The sequence below is a fragment of the Phoenix dactylifera genome, unplaced genomic scaffold (genome assembly GCF_009389715.1).
Source record: "Phoenix dactylifera cultivar Barhee BC4 unplaced genomic scaffold, palm_55x_up_171113_PBpolish2nd_filt_p 000478F, whole genome shotgun sequence".
NCBI lineage: Eukaryota > Viridiplantae > Streptophyta > Magnoliopsida > Arecales > Arecaceae > Phoenix > Phoenix dactylifera.
The window spans coordinates 112,083-132,865 of record NW_024067899.1 but is presented as its reverse complement, the minus strand read 5'-3'; the positions used below and the strand labels follow the sequence as shown (position 1 = coordinate 132,865).

The following is a 20,783-nucleotide window of genomic DNA, read 5'->3' as shown; positions in this document are numbered from 1 at the left end:
AAGCCGCACACGCGTCCGGCCTCTATAGGTATCCACACGAAGTAATGAGTCGATCGAAGTCTTTGGATCTCCCCGGGGTGCTAGCTTCCTTGCAGAGAAGGCTATTGATGGCTGAAGTCCTCTCCTTTGAATCAACCTTTGATTGGCTTGAGAGGAGGAAGAAGAAGGAGGGATCTAGGAAGAAGAAAACAAGGCCCTTCGCAGCCTTTTCTTTTTCCTTGCGCTAGAACCAAAAAGTGGAGGAAGAAGGCCACGCGAAGGCTTCATATTCCCCTTGTTTGCTTGCTGATCAATGGAGAAATGGGAGAGAGGTGTTCACGGCTGAAAGGAGGTGATTTTTCATCTTATTTTCGCAGCCCCTTGAAGCCCCTTTCTTATAAGGTGTTTAGATAGAGATGAGCTCCTAAATTTTAGGAGCTCATCTTTATCCCATTTCCAATTCAAATGAGGAGGGGCCCTCACGTATGCAGCCAAGGGAGGGGTGTAGGCCCCTCCCTCTTCTCCCATTTGGTTAGCCCCACTTAATCAAATTAAGTGGGGATTGGGTTAGGACTAGTTCTAGGTCCAATCCTATTCAAAATAGGATTAAGTGCACCCAATTTAATTCCTCCAAATTCTAATCCAATTAGAATTTAATTGAACCATGACTTAATTGAATTCTTCAATCCTGATCCAATTAGGAGTCATGAAATTAATTAGATTAAAATTAAAATTAATTAGGACTTAAGAAAATCCTAATCTAATCAGGACTTGTTCAAATTTCAGCCCTAAGACATTAGGACTTTAGAAATCCTATTCCAAATAGAATTCTAATTTAATTTGAAATCCTAATCCAATTAGGACTCCATGAATCCTACTCCAAGTAGGACTTGTGATCAAGTTCAATTAATTAAATTAAATTAATTAAATTAAATTGCAATCCGATTGCAATTATTCCTTCTTCTAACCACTAACTCTTAGCGGGTTATCCATTTATCAATCTAATTGATTATTTGTGATTCTTAATCACATTCAACCATCGGATCGGTCAATACCTCTAATGTGTGTGACCCCATAGATTCTATTCTGACTGGTAGTGAGATATATTGCGATCTCTATCACAATATCATTGAAAACTTCTTTCAATGGGTTGAAACAATTTCAACTCAACTCACCAGGGATTATCGACCATCAAGATGATCCCTGTGAGTCTCACCATCCACCAGTGACACCTAGCAGTATGTAGTGGCTACCCAGTAGAATAGAATGATAAACCTCTAGGTGCAGTTATCGTATGATACAGTCCTTCTATTGTGGATCCCTACAGACCGGAGGTTATGGATAACTCGTCAAATCCCGTCGTCTGTCATATGTCTAGATTTATTCAACTTGAGTTCGAGAGTAGAAAACTCTTTTCCACTATATATTCTGCCCGGGCCAAGGTCTTAGAACTCAGTCTAATAAATCACATAGGATCACTCCTCATCTATCAAGGTCAATAGATTCCATGTAAGTGCATACCCTACTCCTACAGTGAACCTATTGCAGCCAATTTACACTACAAGGACCCATATGACTAGAGACCATGTGTATGTGCAGTCAAACTACAATAACCTCGCTGTGAGTAGCCGAAGCATCGCAGGTCAAAGGACCAGTCATACTACTGCAGCATCAAGTAAGTCACTGATGAGTGGATAGACATCCAAGTGATTTCTTATCTTGGTCACGCTCAGTACCCTTATTCTCTAACAAGCACCTGCACTATCACTTCAGTGTCCCTACACTGTAGACTCGAGTCTCGTCCATCCATAAGAAAAGCGATCTGTGCACTGATCGGATCGATCACCGTCCTCGTGATGATCCATTGATCAGGAGCATTTAGAAATTAATCACCAATGATACATGGCTCAATTCTCAACTCTTGAAAATATGTATCATCATCTTATTAATTCCTTGGACGATTCATAGACACATAAACAATATGAATGAAAAGATGCCCATTTATTATTCAATAATAATAAAGTCAAGTTCAAATTTATGTCCCAGAATTAATAATGTGTCCGCCAGATTGGCTTCTAGGGCATATATCTAACATTTATTTCAATGAAGTCGTTAGACCTCCTGACCTTCCAAAATCTATTATATCTGATAGAGATGTTAGATTCGTGAGCTCCTTTAGAAAAATTCTTTGGCACATGATTGGCACTAAATTAAAATTTTCGTCGGCCTATGCTAGGATCTGGAAATTAGTGTTACCGACCGCCGAGTTTGCATATAATAGTTCGGTCAATAGGTCCTTAGGCATGAGCCCCTTCAAAGTGGTGAATGGATATAAATCTAGGCAACCCATAGACTTGATTTCCATGTCTCACCAACATAGAGTCTCTGAGTCTGCACATTCATTTGCATCACACCTGCATTCATTGCATCAGAAAATCAGCAAACGTATTCACTCTAATAACTTAAAATATAAATCCTTTGCTGATTTGCACAGACGTTATAAAGAGTTTAATGTAGGAGATTATGTCATGGTGAGAATTAGACCTGAACGACTTTCTACGGGATCGTTCAAATAGTTGCAATCTCGTAGTGCGGGACTGTTCAAAGTTCTAAAGAAAACCAGTTCGGATGCTTATGTTGTAGATCTTCCTGAAGACTATGGGATTAGTGCGACATTTAATATTGAAGATTTCGTCCCATACAAAAGGTCCATATTCATTCCTTCTGATCCTTTTGTTGATACACCCGCCTTTGTTGATCACCTTGACCCATCACCTGCTATTGAGCCTCCACCTTCAAAGTTTCATGCTCGCAGAGAACACATAGAACATATATTAGATGAGCAGGTTATATCTACCAGGAAAGGAAGCTACCAACATTACCTTGTTCGGTGGAAAGGTCGATCCGAATCGAATGTGACGTAGATTTCGCGAGCCGAGTTGCAGCGCCTTGACCATGACCTTCTGGAGCAGTATGACAGCCGGCCAGACTTGCACTCGACGGGGTCGAATTTTTTTTCCACTCGGGAGGAGTTGATAGGGACATCGGAGCTTACTATTTACCCGCCTAGTCCACCATCTTATTTTGCATATTTATTGTATTTTTTTATTCCTGAGCTTGTTTGCATTTTAGGGCTTATTTGTGTTATTCATGGGCTTATTAAGATTTATTTCTGTGTAAGGAGGTTTTATGCTAATTGTGTATTTGGGCCCTATATATAGGATTTTAATGAAGTGATTAAAATTTTCTCCCCTACATTCTTTCTCCTCTCTCTCTCGTCTCCCTCTTCCTTCTCTTTCTTCCTCCTCCCGTCTTCCCCCTTTTCTCTTCCTCTCTTCCTCTCCTCCTCTTCTTCCTTTCCCCTATCTTCTGGTTTTCACTGACCTATCGTTACATCAAACTTCCCCCATCGTGGTGCTGCATCAAAAATCCTAAATGATTTGCTTATAAAAGGTTGTGAAAATTATGTTCAGAATACCTCAGAAGCAATTTATCAAAAACTTAAATAAAATTTTAATGACCCTTCATATTTAAAAGAGAGCTATTATCACCCTACGAATGAAATGGTTGGTGAAATTAATTTGCATATATATTTCTTTAGTTTAGAGAAGGTATATTTAAGCTTTGATACAGTATGTAAATCTTCGTCAAATGCCAATTTTCAGAATATTCTTTATCCCACCATATTTTTGAATTCTTTAAAATTCAATGGAATCTCACATCATGAATTGCAATTGAAAATAGGTTGTCCTATAATGCTGCTACGGAACATCAACCAGAGCACAAACCTCTGCAATGATGCTAGATTAATAATTACTTAATTGACTTCAAAAATAATTGAAGCAGTCATCATCACTAGTTATCATGTTGGTGTTAAAATATATCCTCTGTATTATGATGCAAGTTTCTAAAATAAGATAGATTTATCTTTAAAAGAAGATAATCCTCGATAAAACTTTGTTATGCAATGATAAGTAACAAAAACTATGAGCAAACTTTGAAACATGTTGGGATTTACTTACCTAAACATGTGTTCTCTTATGGGCAATTATACGTTGCTATGTCCAAAGAAAGTTCGCGACAGAGTCTCAAAATTTTGATTGAAAATGATTTTGCGGTTTTGGCAAATTATACAAGGAACATTGTTTGCAAAGAATTTTTTTGTGATCTACTTTCAAGTACTATTTTCATTTATAAATAAAATGATTCTTTGTTGTTTATTAAGGTTGTTTGATTGTGTGCTATCTTTTGCGAAAACATGTTAACAAAAGAAATGGTGTACAATTTGTTATCTGCACTGATACTGAAAACTGTAATTGGAGAATAAAAGTAAGGTTTTTAGGAATGTGGAATTCCATAAACCCAAATATGGAGAATTAGTTGATTAGTGTTGATTGCATATTTCTTGATGAGAAGGTTATTGAAATTTCTACTTGTTTCCTTGATATATTTTTCTCGCCAAGCTGGCATGTATATATTGATGTTATGTGTCTTTTATATATAGAGAGCTTTTCTATTCAAGCATCTATAGGAAAGAGGATACTAGTTGGTTCAGAAACCTTCTTACTAAAGAAAATGTATATTATTTGGAAAAATTTAATATCGCACAAAATAGAAAAAAAAAATTAGGGTTGTTGTCCATCAAGATATGATCTACATTAACAAATGGACAATTATACAACATGTAGACAACAATGCTGACGTTGTACCTCTACATAAGTTCAATTTAGTTGATTTTAGTGAAAACCCGTGGAGAAAAGATAATGATATTTATTTGATAGGTATGCCTACAAAATAATTATCTTATTTCAAACAAATATTAATAAAGGTACAATTATATAATGCTTTTTTTTGTCGTGCAGATGTTATTGACCATTTTGTAGCAGTTGGCCCTCTTGACTAGTTATATATCAGAGAAAAAATAGTTTATAAAAAAAATTTGGAAATAGAAAACTTCAAGTAAACCAATTCAACTTTCATTTTTTTATAACCATTTATCCAGCTTTTTTTTTGGCTCTTTTCTTTTCCACCTTGCACTATCAAATTTCGTTTGACTAGTGGAAAGAAAAAGTTGGCTATCACTTTCTAGAATAAAGTAGTTCACAAAATTTGATGAAACTATTGTTTGTGAAAGTGAAAGGGAAGGACCGGTGGTAGTCATCTTAGTTAGTATAATTGTAAAAACATATAAAGATGGCTTTCTTCATATTTCATTTTTTAGAAGAATTAACATTAAATTTCTTAGTAATAAAGTTTTTCTATAATTTTCTTTGTATTCAGAAAAAAAAACTATCTATCCACCACCTCTACATCAAAATATTACATGAATTCACAGATTAAAGAAATTATCGAGTATTGAAACAGGTTACCATGAAATACTTTTTGGCTGCTACTCAATCTGTATAAAACTTATACATTGTTAAATAAATATGTGTATCTATTAATACACAGATTAGAAACATTAATCGCTCCAATTATACTTATGGCACGGAAGGGAAAGGTCGCTTTTGATCCCTAGCAAGAGGCGACGGCTAATAAAAAAGAAATCAAAGGTTTATTAAAACTGGATCTGAACAAATTTCAAATACAATATGAGACCCAAAAAAATATTGCAAATTCTACAGCATTTGGACTATAAAATATTTATTAAGTTAATATAGAAAATTTTTTTAAGATAGAGTTTGAGTATTATACTTTATAGAATAATAGAAAAAAAAATAGGGGGTGAAATTTATATGCAAAGTTATTTTGAAGATAATCAATACTTTCTATGGTGGGTGGCATAAAATGAGTTATAATTGCAGAGCTATTGTAAAAACTTATGGGGATAGTTTTCAGTGTAACCAATGTGGTAGAAACAATCAACATCTTATGCCATGGTAAAATTATGTTGCTTCTAGCTTGTCCTTTATTTTTTTAAAAAAAGTATTTTCAATTCAACATTAAAATAATATTTTTTAATTAACTTATGTAAAGATACAAGTTAAATACAACCGTCGAGGATGTGGTGTTGTAAATTTTATAATATTCGACAAATTGGCTTAACAATTAGTCAGGTACCGATGGTTAACCTCGCTGCTGTCAAAAGATTTGATAGATTCATCCTTCCTTCTGTTGTTGGACAGATACTCAATCTCGTCTATACGTTTCAAATTACATTTAGTTTGCAGAATTTTAATACTGATATAGTTAATTTTAAAGTAACAAAAAATTTTGAGAAAGAGAAATTGCAAGCACCTAATCCATGGTAGACTTTCAGCACCAGCCTTCTTCTTCTTAGGCTCCAGGGGAAGCTATTATTTCAACTCCTGAAAAACATATTCATACCGAACTTTTCAAGAATGAAACTCCTGAAAAAAATGTGTTACGTGTAGATGAGTAATATAACTTTGATATCCTTTTTCATTCCAATAATTGTAGTTAATGATCATGAATTCAGCATTTTTTATAACTTCCTCGATGATTGCTTTTTCCCTTTTTTAACAAAATTGCAAGAACCTACCTAAGCTCTCTTTAGATAAATGAATATGTACGAGGTAACCTAGTATGCATGGGTGCTACATCATAAACATGTCTTTCCCTGATTTCTAAAAAAATTTTCATTTTTCTTTCCAGTGAAGTCGACAAAATATGGAGATATAATGAATAAGTATCAGAAAATGTATAATGATACGGAACTTGAACTTGAGCCGAGACAATCAAAGTGGAAACATGAAGTGCCACTCGGAAGGCACACGATATTGATGGCTGAATTTGATGAGATCTAAAAATAAATAAATAAAGTATAAAAAAAATGTCATCAAAGATTATTAGGCCCTACATTCTTTTTTTTTTTTTATGCCATCTTGTCAATTTGCGTATCGAAAGTTCTCTATTTATTTTTTGAAAATCTATCAAAAAAAAAAAACACAGCGTGGCACGGCTTCGTTGCCGCTAGTATGCAATAAATTTGAAAGAGAAGATTGTGATATGAAAATATGTAAACATTATATCATATAAATTTAAAAAATAACCTCAAAAAACACTTATTTTCCTTTTTTTATTTTTAATTTTGATCAGAAGCAAGTTTAAAGCCTTTTTAACACCCCGGTGTTTTTCATGCGGACGGAAAGCGGACAACCCGTCTCTCTCTCTCTCTCTCTCTCTTCCCCTCTTGAAATTCGCCTGCGCCTATCCTTTTCTTGTCCCATTTCCTTCCGAATTCCCCGATCCCTCTGCTCGTTCCTCCTTTGCCCTTCCTCGTATTTCTCCTCGAATCCACCTTCCAATCATTTCCTCCCTTGGATTCGGCGATCCATATTTCATCTTCTTTTCTTGATTTCTGAATGTTTTGGAGTTTTCTCAGTTCCTCCCTCCTCGATCCTTCGAATCCCTTTCGAGTTAGATCAGGATTTTAGTGTTTTTTTCTTCAAAAGTTCCTATTTTTGTCTGGATTTTGTTGGGATTTCTATTGATTCGATTCGTGGAGTGGAAGAAAGATTGGGATGGCGGCGGTTCTGGACAAGATCGAGAGGGCGCATCAGATGTATAGAGAAGGGCAGCACGAGGAGGCGCTAGGGCTCTACACTGAGGCTTTGGCTCTGGCCAAGACCAAGGCCCAGAAGATCGCCCTCCACAGCAACCGGGCCGCCTGCTATCTGAAATTGCACGACTTCAAGAAGGTTTTCCAATCATTCCTACTCCCTTAAAAAATTTGAAGTAATTGGGATCTTTGTTTGCCAATTTGTTTTATTTTCTAGTTCTGTTTTCATGTGGGTAAAATTTGTGATCTTGAGGTTTTAGCAATCCTATGTGGTGCGGAGGTTGTCAGCTGATTAAGATAATATACTACATGCAATAAAAATTCAAACTTTAGTCCTTTTTGCATTGTCTTGTGATTAAATTGTTTTGGGAATTCATAAACTCTTTTTTGAGCCTTGTTCGAAGGATGTGATAAATAAATATGACGCGGGTGCTGGATATTCACTTGCTTGGAAACTTCCAGTACTGATATTTGGATAGAGATGAATAATTGGTGATTTAGAAACATGAACGTGTTCAAAAGATATATATGCAAACTGTCTTTTAGATTAGCGATGCTAACCATCTATTTCCAATCCATGTTACTTTGCTAGTATATTATACAGAGAAATCATGATGTGATATTATTATACAGAGATATTAATAGTTAAATAAATTGTGGCTTTTGAAACAATAGATATTTGTACCAACTACTCTGCTTTCTCGATTTCCTTCAATTGTCAAGGACAGTAGCTTCAACGCATGGATATTTCAAAATCCAGACAACGTAATAAACAGGAAAAGTGCACAGTTTTGAACCTTTTTGTCTGTAAGTTTTAGTTTCATTTATTGAGTTCAGTGTTATGTTAATGTACAAACCATTGAAAGGAGCTGGAATAAATTGTTTGGTCAGAATATTTTGCGCTGCTCTCAACCACTTTAAGTGGTCCAATATGGTCTGGAAAAACCAGCTGGTTTAATTTGCCTTCTGAAAGGTTGGCACACTTAAATAGTGGCAATGTGAAAAATCTCATATGTTAGTGTAAGGAACTTGAACATGCTCCGTATGTGTGCAAGATGCTTGCATCAAAGATGAGAATATTGAGGTATATGTTAGTTTTAAACCTGAGACGTATATAATTAGAAATTGACATTTAAGATGAAGTCTTCAGGAATGGACCTTGACAGGGGTATACTGTTGTGAACTTGATCTAGTAAAATATATATGAGATTGTGTCCTGATATTGGTGCTGTGATACACAAAAACGTGTTTCAAAGTATTCCATTCATGCTGCTTTGTCTCTAACCGAACACCTTAGATGTGACCAAGATACATCGATAAGTTGTCACCACTAAAATGTTTGAAACCTAGTTTACCATGCATGTATTGTTTACAATGCATGGTAATGGCACAATTTCTCTCCCCATTTAATTTCTGTGGATATAAACAGGCAGCATGTCCTTGAAACTATATTGTTTTACAATTCTATGTTTCTTTAGATACATAGCATATTCAGTTTTTTTTTCCTTTTTTCTTTTTTTTTTTTTTTTGGGGGGGGGGGGGGGGGGGGGGGGGAGGGGGTGAGTCCTTTAGTTGTAATTTGTTCTTCATATTCATAGCCATTTAGTATTTTGTATAGATACTTATCAGCTGAAGCACCTCATGTCAGTAGATATGAGTTGGTTCACATGGTCAGGGTCTTGCTTTAAATTCTAGGTCTTCACATGCTCTTTTGTATATTCATTTTGTAGTTCATTTTCATGTAATTTTGATATACACAATAAAAGAATACTATTGTATTGCAATATTGTGTTGTTATGTGAAGGTTGTGCAGTCTGTTCATGTATGAAGAATGAATGTGGCATTATGGTTGACCTTGCTCTGATTGGAATACATAGCAGTCTGACGGGACATTTGAAATGAGAAAATATTTCCTCTAAAGCAGAGTTAAATTTGTTGTAGTTACATTATATTATATTATATTGGTAATGAAAATTAAGGCTACCCTTTAGGGTTGAAGCACCCAAATTTTTGGAGTAGAGGAGCATTGCACTCATGCAGCATTTATGTCATTCAGTTGCAGTTTGGGAAATATCCCGAACATTTTAACATGCTGAAACTTGATTATTTATTTAAACAACTTGCAATATTGCATTACATATATCATGATGTTTCTGCTTTTATGTTAATGGTTGCCTGGTTTCTGCTGTATTTAACTCAAAATGGCTACAAATCTTAGGCAGCAGAAGAATGTACTTCAGTCCTCGAGCTAGATCACCAGCACACAGGAGCATTGATGTTACGTGCACAAACATTGGTTACCCTTAAGGACTACCAATCGGCACTCTTTGATGTCAACCGGCTGATGGAGCTCAATCCATCATCTGACGTGTACCAGAACCTGCAAGCTCGACTAAGAACACAATTGGTATGTATCTTTCCTTCTTACTATTCTGATATGTATATTTTACTTATTTTGTGCATGCAATGAACATATCAGCTTTTATTTGGATGACAAAATAGATAAATTATGTTGGTAGTTAGGAATTTAACATGTCTGTAGTAAAAAGAGCCTTATTCCAACATAATTTACACTGTAAGTTGAACTAAATATCAAAGGTGACAAGGAAAAAGAATAAATATCATATATTTTTGTGTCTGTATATCTGTAATTTGGTTTTTGGTTGGCATTTCAGGTGTTACATATTCCAATAGTTTACAAGTAGAATATGTTAGATTCTCAGAAGGTCATGCATCATATTGCTGCGATTTTTTGTAATAGATTAACAAATGTAACATCAAGTACTAGTATTTGTTTACTTTCCTGGGAATTGAATTTGGGAAATATTAGAAGAAAGGGAATAAATAAATTTAAACTGGAATTTTATGTGGAAGTTAATGATCTAAGTATTATATATAACTATGTCACTGCATCATGTAAAATTATCCAATTAAACTAATTCCTGTCTAGCTATCATGTTGAAGAAAAAGGTGTTGCTTTGTGATCATGATCTTCACTCATGATGGTTGTTGCTCTCTGCAGGATAAGTTATCTAAAGTTGGAACACATCTTCAGTACCATTTATCTCTCTAGGCACTGACTCCTGCAGGAGAAGTGCTTGTCTCATTAGAAACACAGAACTGATACTGTTTTCTAGTTATGCATTATTAAAATAAATTGCTTCATCTAATTTTATGTTATCTTTTCATTATGAAGGAAAGGATTGTTTTTTTGCCTTATAAGAGTGTTCCCATAGGGCTGTAAATGGATTGCATGTCCTGGGATCAGATTAAACGCTAAGCCAGTAAGACCTGATTGGACCCAACCTGTATGAAAATAAAGGGTCGAGTTGGTTCTAATTTTAGACCCATTTGTTATCCCATGGGCTTCATCTTTTTCTTCTTCTTCTTCTTCTTTTGGATAAACTCCAACCTAACCATACAAAGAATGATATATGGACCAAAAATGATTAGGTGGCCTCATAGCCTAATAGCACCCCGATCTAACCATATATTTATTTATATAAATGAAAATTCATATATGTATCTATGTAGTTAACTAGTCAGTGTTCCTAAATGAGTGATTTTGAGCTAAGATAGCAACAACATAAAATGGGCTAATTGATTTCCCAGTGATAGTTATAGCCTAGTTTTAATGCATATATTATATCTTGGGTAGCTAATACCTACTTGAGAATTATATAGAATCTAACTGATTTTTCTTGGTATGTGGATGACACTTTACCCCTCAATACACCCTGAGGCTGGACCATTTGACCGAAACCCGAAGTTATATGGTTTCATTGGATCTAGATGTTGGAACCATTTCTAAACAATGTTGGATATGAATCTATCGACTAGTCAACCTTGACTTTGTACATTTTTGTAATCTCAGCATGTAATTAAGTGTATATTTCAAATGGTAGACAAATTATTGTTTCAGTCAAAGTAAACTTAACCTTCTGTGTGATACTTGGGGGAGGAGGAAAAGCTGGAATTATATCTATAATCAAAAATGTGATTTATTGAAGAAACCCTGGGTGTGAAATCAAGTTCATTACCAAATGTCATGTTTAATATGCTATCCCATCCTTGTGTTCCTCGGGCTTTTGAAACTTTCCTTGTAACTTTATGTTATCATTTCGGCCTTCACCTTTGACTGCAAAAGAGAAATGTAGGGAGCGGTAGTTAATTAACAAACAAGACCTTGTTTGATCCTTTTTTTTTAATTTCTGTCTGATTATTTTTATTATTTTTGCTGAAGTCACTAGCCCCGATACCTGAATCTGAGGAAGAAGCGCTGTGCCTTGAAGAAGATGAAGAATTCCCTCCAAAACGGGATACAAAAATTGAGCTCCCAAGCAGTAATCCTGGAGTACCTATAACCCAAACTCCGAACCTCGAGGTTTCAGCTAATCTGCCTTCCAAACCCAAGGGTTGGGAAGCAATCCCAAAACCAAAAGGGCATTCAGGTCTGGACTATTCTCGATGGGACAGGGTGGAAGATGATTCAAGTGAAGAGGAAGAAGATGATGCAGAAGAGCAGCAACCACAGTATCGGTTTCGTGTTAGAACTGTTGGTATACGGCCTGTGAAGTGAATAAGCTCTTGGGTAAAGTTTAAATGTAAATATATGGATATTTGACAAAAGGATTGCCTGAACATAATCATCCATGGCCCGTCTATCTGGTTTGCCTACTCATACAAGGAGTTATCTATATGTCCAGAAGTGACTGATAGAAGCTGATGAAGCTTTTTGCCAGTTCTAGTCGTTTACAATTTACATGTCCACAGTTAACTGGCCTCTTGATGGATTGGTCCTTGCTGGAGGATGAGCCATACAGACTGATCGCTTATCTCTGCCTCATCCTTAACAGAAATATGGGTACGTTGGCTAACTCTCTATGTGAGTTTTTAAGCTTTGTGGCTTAATTCAACTTCCCAGCTTTTCTAATCTGAATTAACTTCTATCTGTTTAATGCAGGACCCTTTAATTCAATTACTCAGGGAACATTCTGCTTTAAAAACATGTCTTACCAACAGTGACCATAATTCTGCAACCTGTTACAGTTCATTAATCGCATGGGAGAGATCACATTTATTTCTGGGGGTAAGGAATCTTGTTCGCAGGTGTAATATTTAATTATTTTAGAGATGTCGAGGTTGATGTAACTTGAAGGGTAGATTTGTGTGTTGATCCTTCTATTACCCCTCCCTTAACTGACATCAGAGTGCCACTTTTCTGTAATTAATTCGAATATGAAGTTCTGTTCATGCTTTCAGCCCTCTCTCTCTCTCTCTCTCTCTCTCTCTCTCTCTCTCTCTCTTGTTGTTGTTAGAAAGGATGAGTTAGCAACTCTTGTGTAGACCCATCCACCAGAGCCCGTGGACATGATATTCCAAAATTGAGCCAGAGAAGAGATAAGACTCCCATTCGACACCTCCTGAGAGGTCGGCAACATAGCACTGCTTTTCTTTTAACTAGCCTTCAAAATTGAATCTCTTGTGCTTTAAGTAAGAGAGACATTTCTCAATTCCAAAATGATATGTTCTAAAGCTAGGACAATTAGTGTCACGCTCCAAATCTGCAGCATGATCTAAGTTATGATAATATGAAGCCAACCAATTTAGCTTTCAAATCTATCAAATATAATAGAATAAATAGAAATTTAATTTTATTATTTATTAAATACAACCAATAATGGTTTAGAGCATCTAAATCTAAATATAAATACCAAATTTATAATTCTCAATATTCTGAAAATTATTAATTACAAATTTCATAGTTATTTAAAATACTAAAATTTTTCTACAAATCTCTAGGCTTGCTAGCGTGAATTCTATGCCTGAGCCATCCTTCGTTCCTAGCAACCCTATTTATCGAGAGAGAGAAAAATAAAAATAGAGATATATGAGCGACATAGTTCGATAAGTAAAGCTTATACTACCTTATCGGATCAGCATAATTTTTTTTCAGTGAATACATCATTTAAAAAAAATAACAGATATTATAAAATAAAGAATTTCATAGTACAATATATTAAAACAAGTCATAAAGCAAACTATGCACGAACAAATCATCCATATTTTATAAACATAGTTATAAGTTCGTTTTGCAAATAAATATATAATTTATTCTTCTGCCATTTAGCTATATTATAGTTCAAAACATTGCTCACAGATATTCATGCTACAGTTACTTTATACCCATGACAGAGCCTGTGTTCGTAATCGACACAGATTCATCTTTCATATGCCAACTTTATATTCGCTAGTGGAGCCTGTGGTCGAATGGATGTTAGCTCCAAGTATCGATTTTTTTAATTTTAGGGTTCATATATAACTATCTGAGAGCCTTTAAAAAGCTTATACCTTTTTTTCTTAAAACATACATATAAATTGATGAAAAAAAACTAAATGACACGATCAGATTCATATTTCATAATAAAGCTATTTTTATCAAAATATCCATACAATTATTTTTCATAAAAAAACATAATTTCAGAACACATATACTAATCTATAATTTTAAGAAAAGCATGATATTTTCACAAGCAAATTTTATGCATAGAAAAATGAACATTTAAAAAATAATAAGCGTAAGATATACTTATATCTATCATCTTAGATAGTCAAACTTCACTAGGCAAATCTGCTAAACCTATTTTAAAATATTAAAAGCGAGATTAATTTCTATTTGATGATTTTAATTGAATTAAAATAATAAGAAAAGGAGACAGTTGATCGGGTGATAGTGTTTGGCGGTTCCAGGCAGGTTTAAGCAACTCAATCAAAACTAACGTCGTTCCATAGGGTTCATCAATGATGGTTTTAGAGATATTCAACAGGGCCGAGATGATCGGTCCAATAGGCAGCTCGGACACTAGGGCAATTCAGGGCCTCTTTGCAGGGACCACCCGCGTCCATAGGATAGGGTTTATACGTCCATGGGTCTTCTTAGAGAAAAAACAGGGAGATGAGAGAGAAGGAAAACAAAAAAAATAAGAGAGGGATGCCTCTCTCTCCTCCTCTTCTTCTCTTTTTTTGCTTTCTTTCTTTCTTCCTCTTTCTTAGAAGCAAGTGGGTGGTTCAAGGTGGCTGTTGCAGTCAAGGTCCGATGGGTGGCAGCAAGTAGTGGAGACATGAGGTGGAGTGCGGCCAGCGGCGGCGGTTGATCGTAATCAGCCCAAAATAGAGCCGAACAGTGGTAGGGACTTGGCTCAATCATTGTCAGGTCTTAATCCACTTGCCAACGGTTGGGGCTCCGGCTCCGGGCGAAGGCTGATGCAAGTTAGGGGCTGAGGCCTTCGAGTCCTACCAGTATTATTCCAATAGCACTATAACTACTATCACAAACCAATCAATGGAACCAAGATCATTGTCAAAAGTTCTAGAGTTCTTGTATAGAGATAGTCGACATCATGTTTAATCAGGACTTAAGCTAAAGATCTCACTGATGGTTTGTCTTTTTTCTAATATTACTTTTTAATTCATCTTGAAAATGAGTCGCTAATCTTATGTTTGGTTGCGATCATAAGAAAGAGAATAGATAGGGTTAGAAGGGTGGATGGCCTCCATTCGTATTTAGTTCAAAAAATTTTAGAAATGATGGATGAAAAGAAGAAATTGTCCATCCATCCTCGCCCACCAACACACATCATCCCAAATTGGGAGGATGGAACGAAGGAACGATGAAGCATGTGAAGGGTAAGTTTTTACGGTGATAAAATTACCCTTGATTAATTTTTTGACAAGACTCTAACACTTCTTTATTTTTTATTTTATATATATATATATATATATATATATATTAGATATACTATTAACTCTACAATATTAAATTCTATTACTAATTATTTTAATTCTAGTACATAATTTCCATGATTAAAAGTAAATAACTAGAATTATCCTATTTTTCCATTTACATTCACTATTTTTAATTAACTATTTATATAAAATCAATTAACTATTTAAATTAAATTATAAATAAATTAATTATTTATATAATTAATATATAAATAAATTAAATACATACATAATTAATTTATTAAATTATTTATTAAATTAAATTAAATTAAAGTGAATATTTATATTATTGCAACCTCTGGCCACATACTATATTACTTATAAGCCAATTAGATATGGTGCATTTCTTTTTTGCCAAAAAAAGTTAGTGTTTATGTCCTATCAGTCATCAAAAAATCAGATTTGTTGGTGTTTAATAAATACTTTAGATGATATTTACCTATTTACTGGATTGATATTTATCTACCACATCCAAAGAAGGCAGCAGGCACGCAAATTACCCAATCTCACATGAGAAGGTAGTGACAATAAATAACAATACCGGACTCCTCGAGTCTGGTAATTGAAATGAGTACAATCTAAATCCTACATATATATATATATATATATATATATATATATATATATATATATATATATATATATATATATATATATATATATATATATATATATATATATATATATATAGGGATTTAGATTGTACTCATTCATATACATATATTTATTTCTTATTTGTATCCATCAATCATAGCTCTCGCTGGGCCCTTCTCCAGGAGGCTTAACATGCTGCTCCCTCTCTTTTTCCTAGTCATTAACATGGAAAATCATCATTCAGTTTGTGTTTTGATGTTGCTTCGATTCTCACAGGCCTTCACATGGAATTTGAATATTCCTATACATAGATATGTTCAAAGCTAATTAACCATGGATCATGGATGCATCTCAGTCATCCTTACTGACTCCAATCTGAAAGCCTACAAATCCAAATCAGCAAAAGAAAGTAACTCTTAACAGATAACATAGAACTTGTCTGGTATTGCTTTTATTTCCTTTTACCAAAATAAAAAAATGAGATAAAAATATTATTAATATTATTTTTTTATTTTTATTTTTTAAAAAATATTTTTATTATTTCTAAAGAACTAAAACTCATGCTTTTACCACTACCACCATTACTACCTCTACCATTAAGAAACAACTCTTTCTGGTCAGGATAATCCTTATCTGCAGTCATTGCCGCCACAATCCACTAGCACCACCACTACCACCGCCACCATCTTCACTACTACTCCACTGCTGCCACTAGTACCATCATTTACACCATTGCCACTACCATCACCAATCGTTGCCGCGGCCACCACCACCTTATTCATACTGCCACCACCATTACAATCTCTGCCACACCACCATTGCCGCCGCCACCATATTATCAGTGCCCCCATCACCACCACAGCCTCCACAACTATTACTATAGCCTCTATTGTCTCCACCATCACTCTTACCATCCCAACCATCATTATCATCCATCATTATCATGTATTTTAAAAATAACTGGCTCTATCAAACATGTTTATATTTTTAAAAACATAAAGGACAAATAGAAATAAAATTTCTATTTTCTATTTTTGAAATAAGAAAAATAAAAATAATGCTAAAGGGCATTTTAGTTTTCTGTCTTTTTTCTTCTTTCTTCAGTCAAGCCAGGAGATAGAGAACCAGTACTATGAATTAGATAAAAGCTCCCCATCACCAGTTTACTGTTTACAGCGGGATAAGAAAATGGCATAACCAGGCGAATTCTGTGGAGGGGGAAAAAGATCCAGCAATATGCTATTTGTATCATGGTGCTATTGCATTATTGTATTCTAACAGCGTCTAAGGTAGAGCTCATTGACTCGCAACATTTTACGGAGAAGCGTCTCCTGAAGCTCTGTATGGAAGATTACATTGTCAGATGGCCTGAGAAACCTTCTCCATGATTTCATTTCAAGATTCAGATGAAACAATAAAGCAGATGAACCACGGAAGAAGTCAGACCTTTTAAATCAAACAGCAAAGAAACCGTCTCCATGATTTCATTTCAAGTTTCATTACAAATACAAATGCATTCATCCAGTAATGTAAAGTGATGCTATCTTTGACAAATGATAGAGAAAAATAATAAAAGCGATGATGATACAAGTTAATGACCAAGCAGCTTATATACATACCCTGATACCTGTCACCTTGCTTAAAACAATCTTATGCCCCCAGACAGTAATCACCCCCCCCCCCCCCCCAAAAAAAAAAAAAAGGCCAAAAAAACAACAAAGGAACAAAAAAGCAAATTCACCGACTAGATGACATAATTCTGCCTTCGAATTGTGCTAGTAGTTAGTCAACCTCTTCACACAACACACCTTCATATTCTAGCACCAAACCAGTTGAAGATTATCCATTGTTTACTCAATTCAAGCACATGATGAAACATAGCATAACTCAAGCTAGAAAAGCAAGCATATTCAGCATAATATAAAGAGAATGTTTGATGGATTTGAACTGTAAGGCGAGCATATACCTTTAATTGCTGTCTCAGTCCATGACTGGTGGCAAAATGCATGTTTTACTTGGGGTGTTGTCATGCTAGAGTGGCCCTTTTGCCTTTTGCATCCCTTGACTGGAGGACAAGGAATAAGTCAACAACAACAACAACAACTACAAGTCTACAATAGTAATTCAAAAAAGAATGCTCATGTAAGCTGGTGTGCTATAGAACCGTTGAGATGACACAAAAGATGGGCGGACACAACCATATGCATGCTACATTTGGTAGAATCACAGGATCAATATTATGCAAGTAAATGTGTGGCTTTCCCCATTTCAATGTTAAGGGCTTGGTTGTGCATCTGAAATGATATGCTTGTGAAAAAGTTAATGCAACAATGAGTATCCAGAAAAAGTTGGATGAACTAGTAGTTGCAATAATTGGGAAATCTGAATTCATTCTCAAACTTTTCAGACTTACAAATAATGCGGTTTTTTTAGAATTTTGCACAAAATATTCTGAGACTTCTCTTAATTTATTGGGTTAATCAGATGCTACTAAAATATCTCGTTAATCTACCTTTTCTAAGTTTTCTTTGGAATCTATAGCATGTTAGCTGACCCCAAATATTGGGGACAAAGGGTAGGTCATTATGGTAATCAAGGATTCAAGTCCTAGTGGGATGTCTAGCAAGACGTTGAGACAGGGCACCCTAAGTGTCGGGACATAAACCGTCCCACTGTCTACCCAGCATCCCATTAGGCATGTACCAAGACATTTCCCAACCCAAGCACCAAGATGGTGGGACAGCCGCACGTCTCGTTCCACCAAAAAACCAGGGGATCTCCAACCCAAGGCTTTGAATCATTCATGATAATCTTTGGGAGATAACTTTATTATGTCAAATATGAACTTTTGCTATTGGGAAAATAATCCTAAATTTGCCATTACAGTGGAGAGATATTTAAAAGGCAGTTTGAAGCTAAAAAGTGTTTCTGTGGGTGTTTATGCGAGCAAGCATGTTCTGTAGATGGAGATTAGATGAGGGACCTGTGCAGAAACAGACTTCTTCAACTCCAAGAATTGACTGTAAATCCCATAAAGCCTGCGCTTCTCAGCTTCTGAAACTGAAGGTCTGGCCTTCGAAGCAACAGATTTCAAAAGTTCATCAGTGATAACGGGCATTCTGCCTGGTTTACCACCATCTCCACTATCCAGAAGCTCATGAACTGACACAAGCTGTGCATCTGACAGAAGGGCTTGGAGGTCAGCACCACTAAATCCTTCAGTCATAGAAGCTATAGTTTCCAGGTTAACATTGCTTGCCAAAGGAAGCTGAGCCAGCAAAGAAATGGACAAAACGTCAGCACTTCCAAAGAGGAAAACAAAGGAAAAAAATCATTTCTCACAAAAAAAGGAGCAAAAGAAAAACAAGAATTAGTATATGATTTCCATTACTTAGAGAGGCGATGCAATTCTGTAACCATCACCTTCCAACAAAAATTTTTCGACTGAATTACTATTCAATTTACACTAATTTTTCCAAGATTTAATTTACCAAGGGCTTGTTTGCATTTGGCTGTCATGAAATACCATGTGCTAATAAAGTGCTTAAAAGCCAAGAGAAAATTAGTCCAGTGGAAACTATCTCTATGTAGTGAAAGATAGGGGCGATGATAGAGAGGGAGAGAGAGTGTGGCAGAGAGAGTTTGACAATTTGACTACATACGAAACATTAAATCATCAGTAGAATATTTAACAATTGACTAGCAGTGATGGGAATGATAAGCCATCTGAAATAGAGATCCTCACAATTGATTGTGACCTACAGTACACATGCTTAGAAACCAAAAACTACTCTTTTGGAGGACAATAACTTACGGATCAAGTGAGTGGAAAAAAAGAGTTTTGATGTTTTGATGTGATTTAAGCATCAAAATCAATTCAATTCCAATATATACATATTTTAAGATGTGTCAATCATGATCAATGATGTGGATCTCCAATTTGAATGGCCCATAATTGATTTTTGAAATATAGTGTGTCTGGTGTTATGAGAGAGAGATAGGTCGAAAATAGAGAGAGAGAGAGAGAGGGACCAGCACCATTTATGTCTTCTATTAACTCGAATCCTCAGAGTTCACTGCCATAAATCATGAGTTTGAATTGATCTTGTCAGAGCCTGATTGTACAAGTATTTACTTGCATCTATACTGATATCTCAATCTGTTAGTGCCGCTGAGCTACCTTGTCCCACTCCAATCCAAATATTAGAGCCATTTTAATTGTAATCAAGGGTTAAAATAATGATCATACCATGGTAGGATACACCCCATAAAGAGGCATATCAAGGGCATATTAAGGACACCCATATCACATATGATACATATTATTGGTACCATGATTAGATACACTGGCATACGGTGGCACATACCCTTCCGAAAAACGACCGGTACACCCCCATCCTGCAGTATTTCAAACCTTGATTTTAATTGCTATAACCAGTTCTATAACAACCTTCTATCTCATGATTGTGTTCACTTTTTTCCTAAAAAGCAACATAGCAGAGTCCTTCAAAAACATCAGAAACCCAGTATCTTATTGACATAAGTCTTACATCTCTCAGGTGTTATGATTTCATCTATCCACTGATACAAGCACCTGGGAGATCAATTAAATACTGTGGTTGGACAAGAATATCCAAAGCATCAAATACCAATTAAGTAACTTGGCCACATTTTCAAGGGAAAGTACGGGTTGAATGCTTCAAGTCTGTTAGGAAATGATTTCAGAAAAGACAACGTGAAAGTCATAATGACAATGATGCCTCCATGCATTAGGATTCTAACAGTAACAGAAAGCCAATGCTAAGGAACAAAAATTGCAAAACAAATATGTTCTTATATCTGTTTAAGTGCAGATTTATGCTGTTTAAAGCAGATCTGATCTAGAGAGAGAAAATAAGTAGGA

At 35.3% G+C, this 20,783-nt stretch overlaps 2 protein-coding genes across 6 annotated transcripts in view; one reads left to right on the top strand and one right to left on the bottom strand.

The window, feature by feature from the left end:
• The first annotated feature begins 7,109 nt into the window (after nt 1-7,109).
• LOC103719363 (sperm-associated antigen 1) lies at nt 7,110-12,766 on the top strand. The gene is made up of 4 exons (XM_008808567.4): nt 7,110-7,640; nt 9,720-9,908; nt 11,745-12,365; nt 12,465-12,766. The coding sequence occupies exons 1-3, from the start codon at nt 7,464-7,466 to the stop codon at nt 12,078-12,080; spliced, it is 702 nt and encodes a 233-aa protein (XP_008806789.1). The 5' UTR covers nt 7,110-7,463; the 3' UTR covers nt 12,081-12,365; nt 12,465-12,766.
• A 4,212-nt stretch (nt 12,767-16,978) lies between these two features.
• LOC103719364 (peroxisome biogenesis protein 1) overlaps nt 16,979-20,783 on the bottom strand; it is a 42,702-nt gene continuing 38,897 nt past the window's right edge. For 2 of the 5 annotated variants that reach the window (XM_008808568.4, XM_026809352.2), the window contains 2 exons: nt 18,864-19,148; nt 17,328-17,945 (listed from right to left, as the gene is read on the bottom strand). In XM_008808568.4, coding sequence (XP_008806790.2) covers nt 17,907-17,945; nt 18,864-19,148 — 324 coding nt within the window. In that variant the 3' untranslated portion in view covers nt 17,328-17,906. Of the gene's footprint in view, nt 17,220-17,327; nt 17,946-18,863; nt 19,149-20,783 lie in introns of those variants that run through there. The other 3 variants (XR_005508370.1, XR_005508368.1, XR_005508369.1) reach the window with 3 other exon arrangements.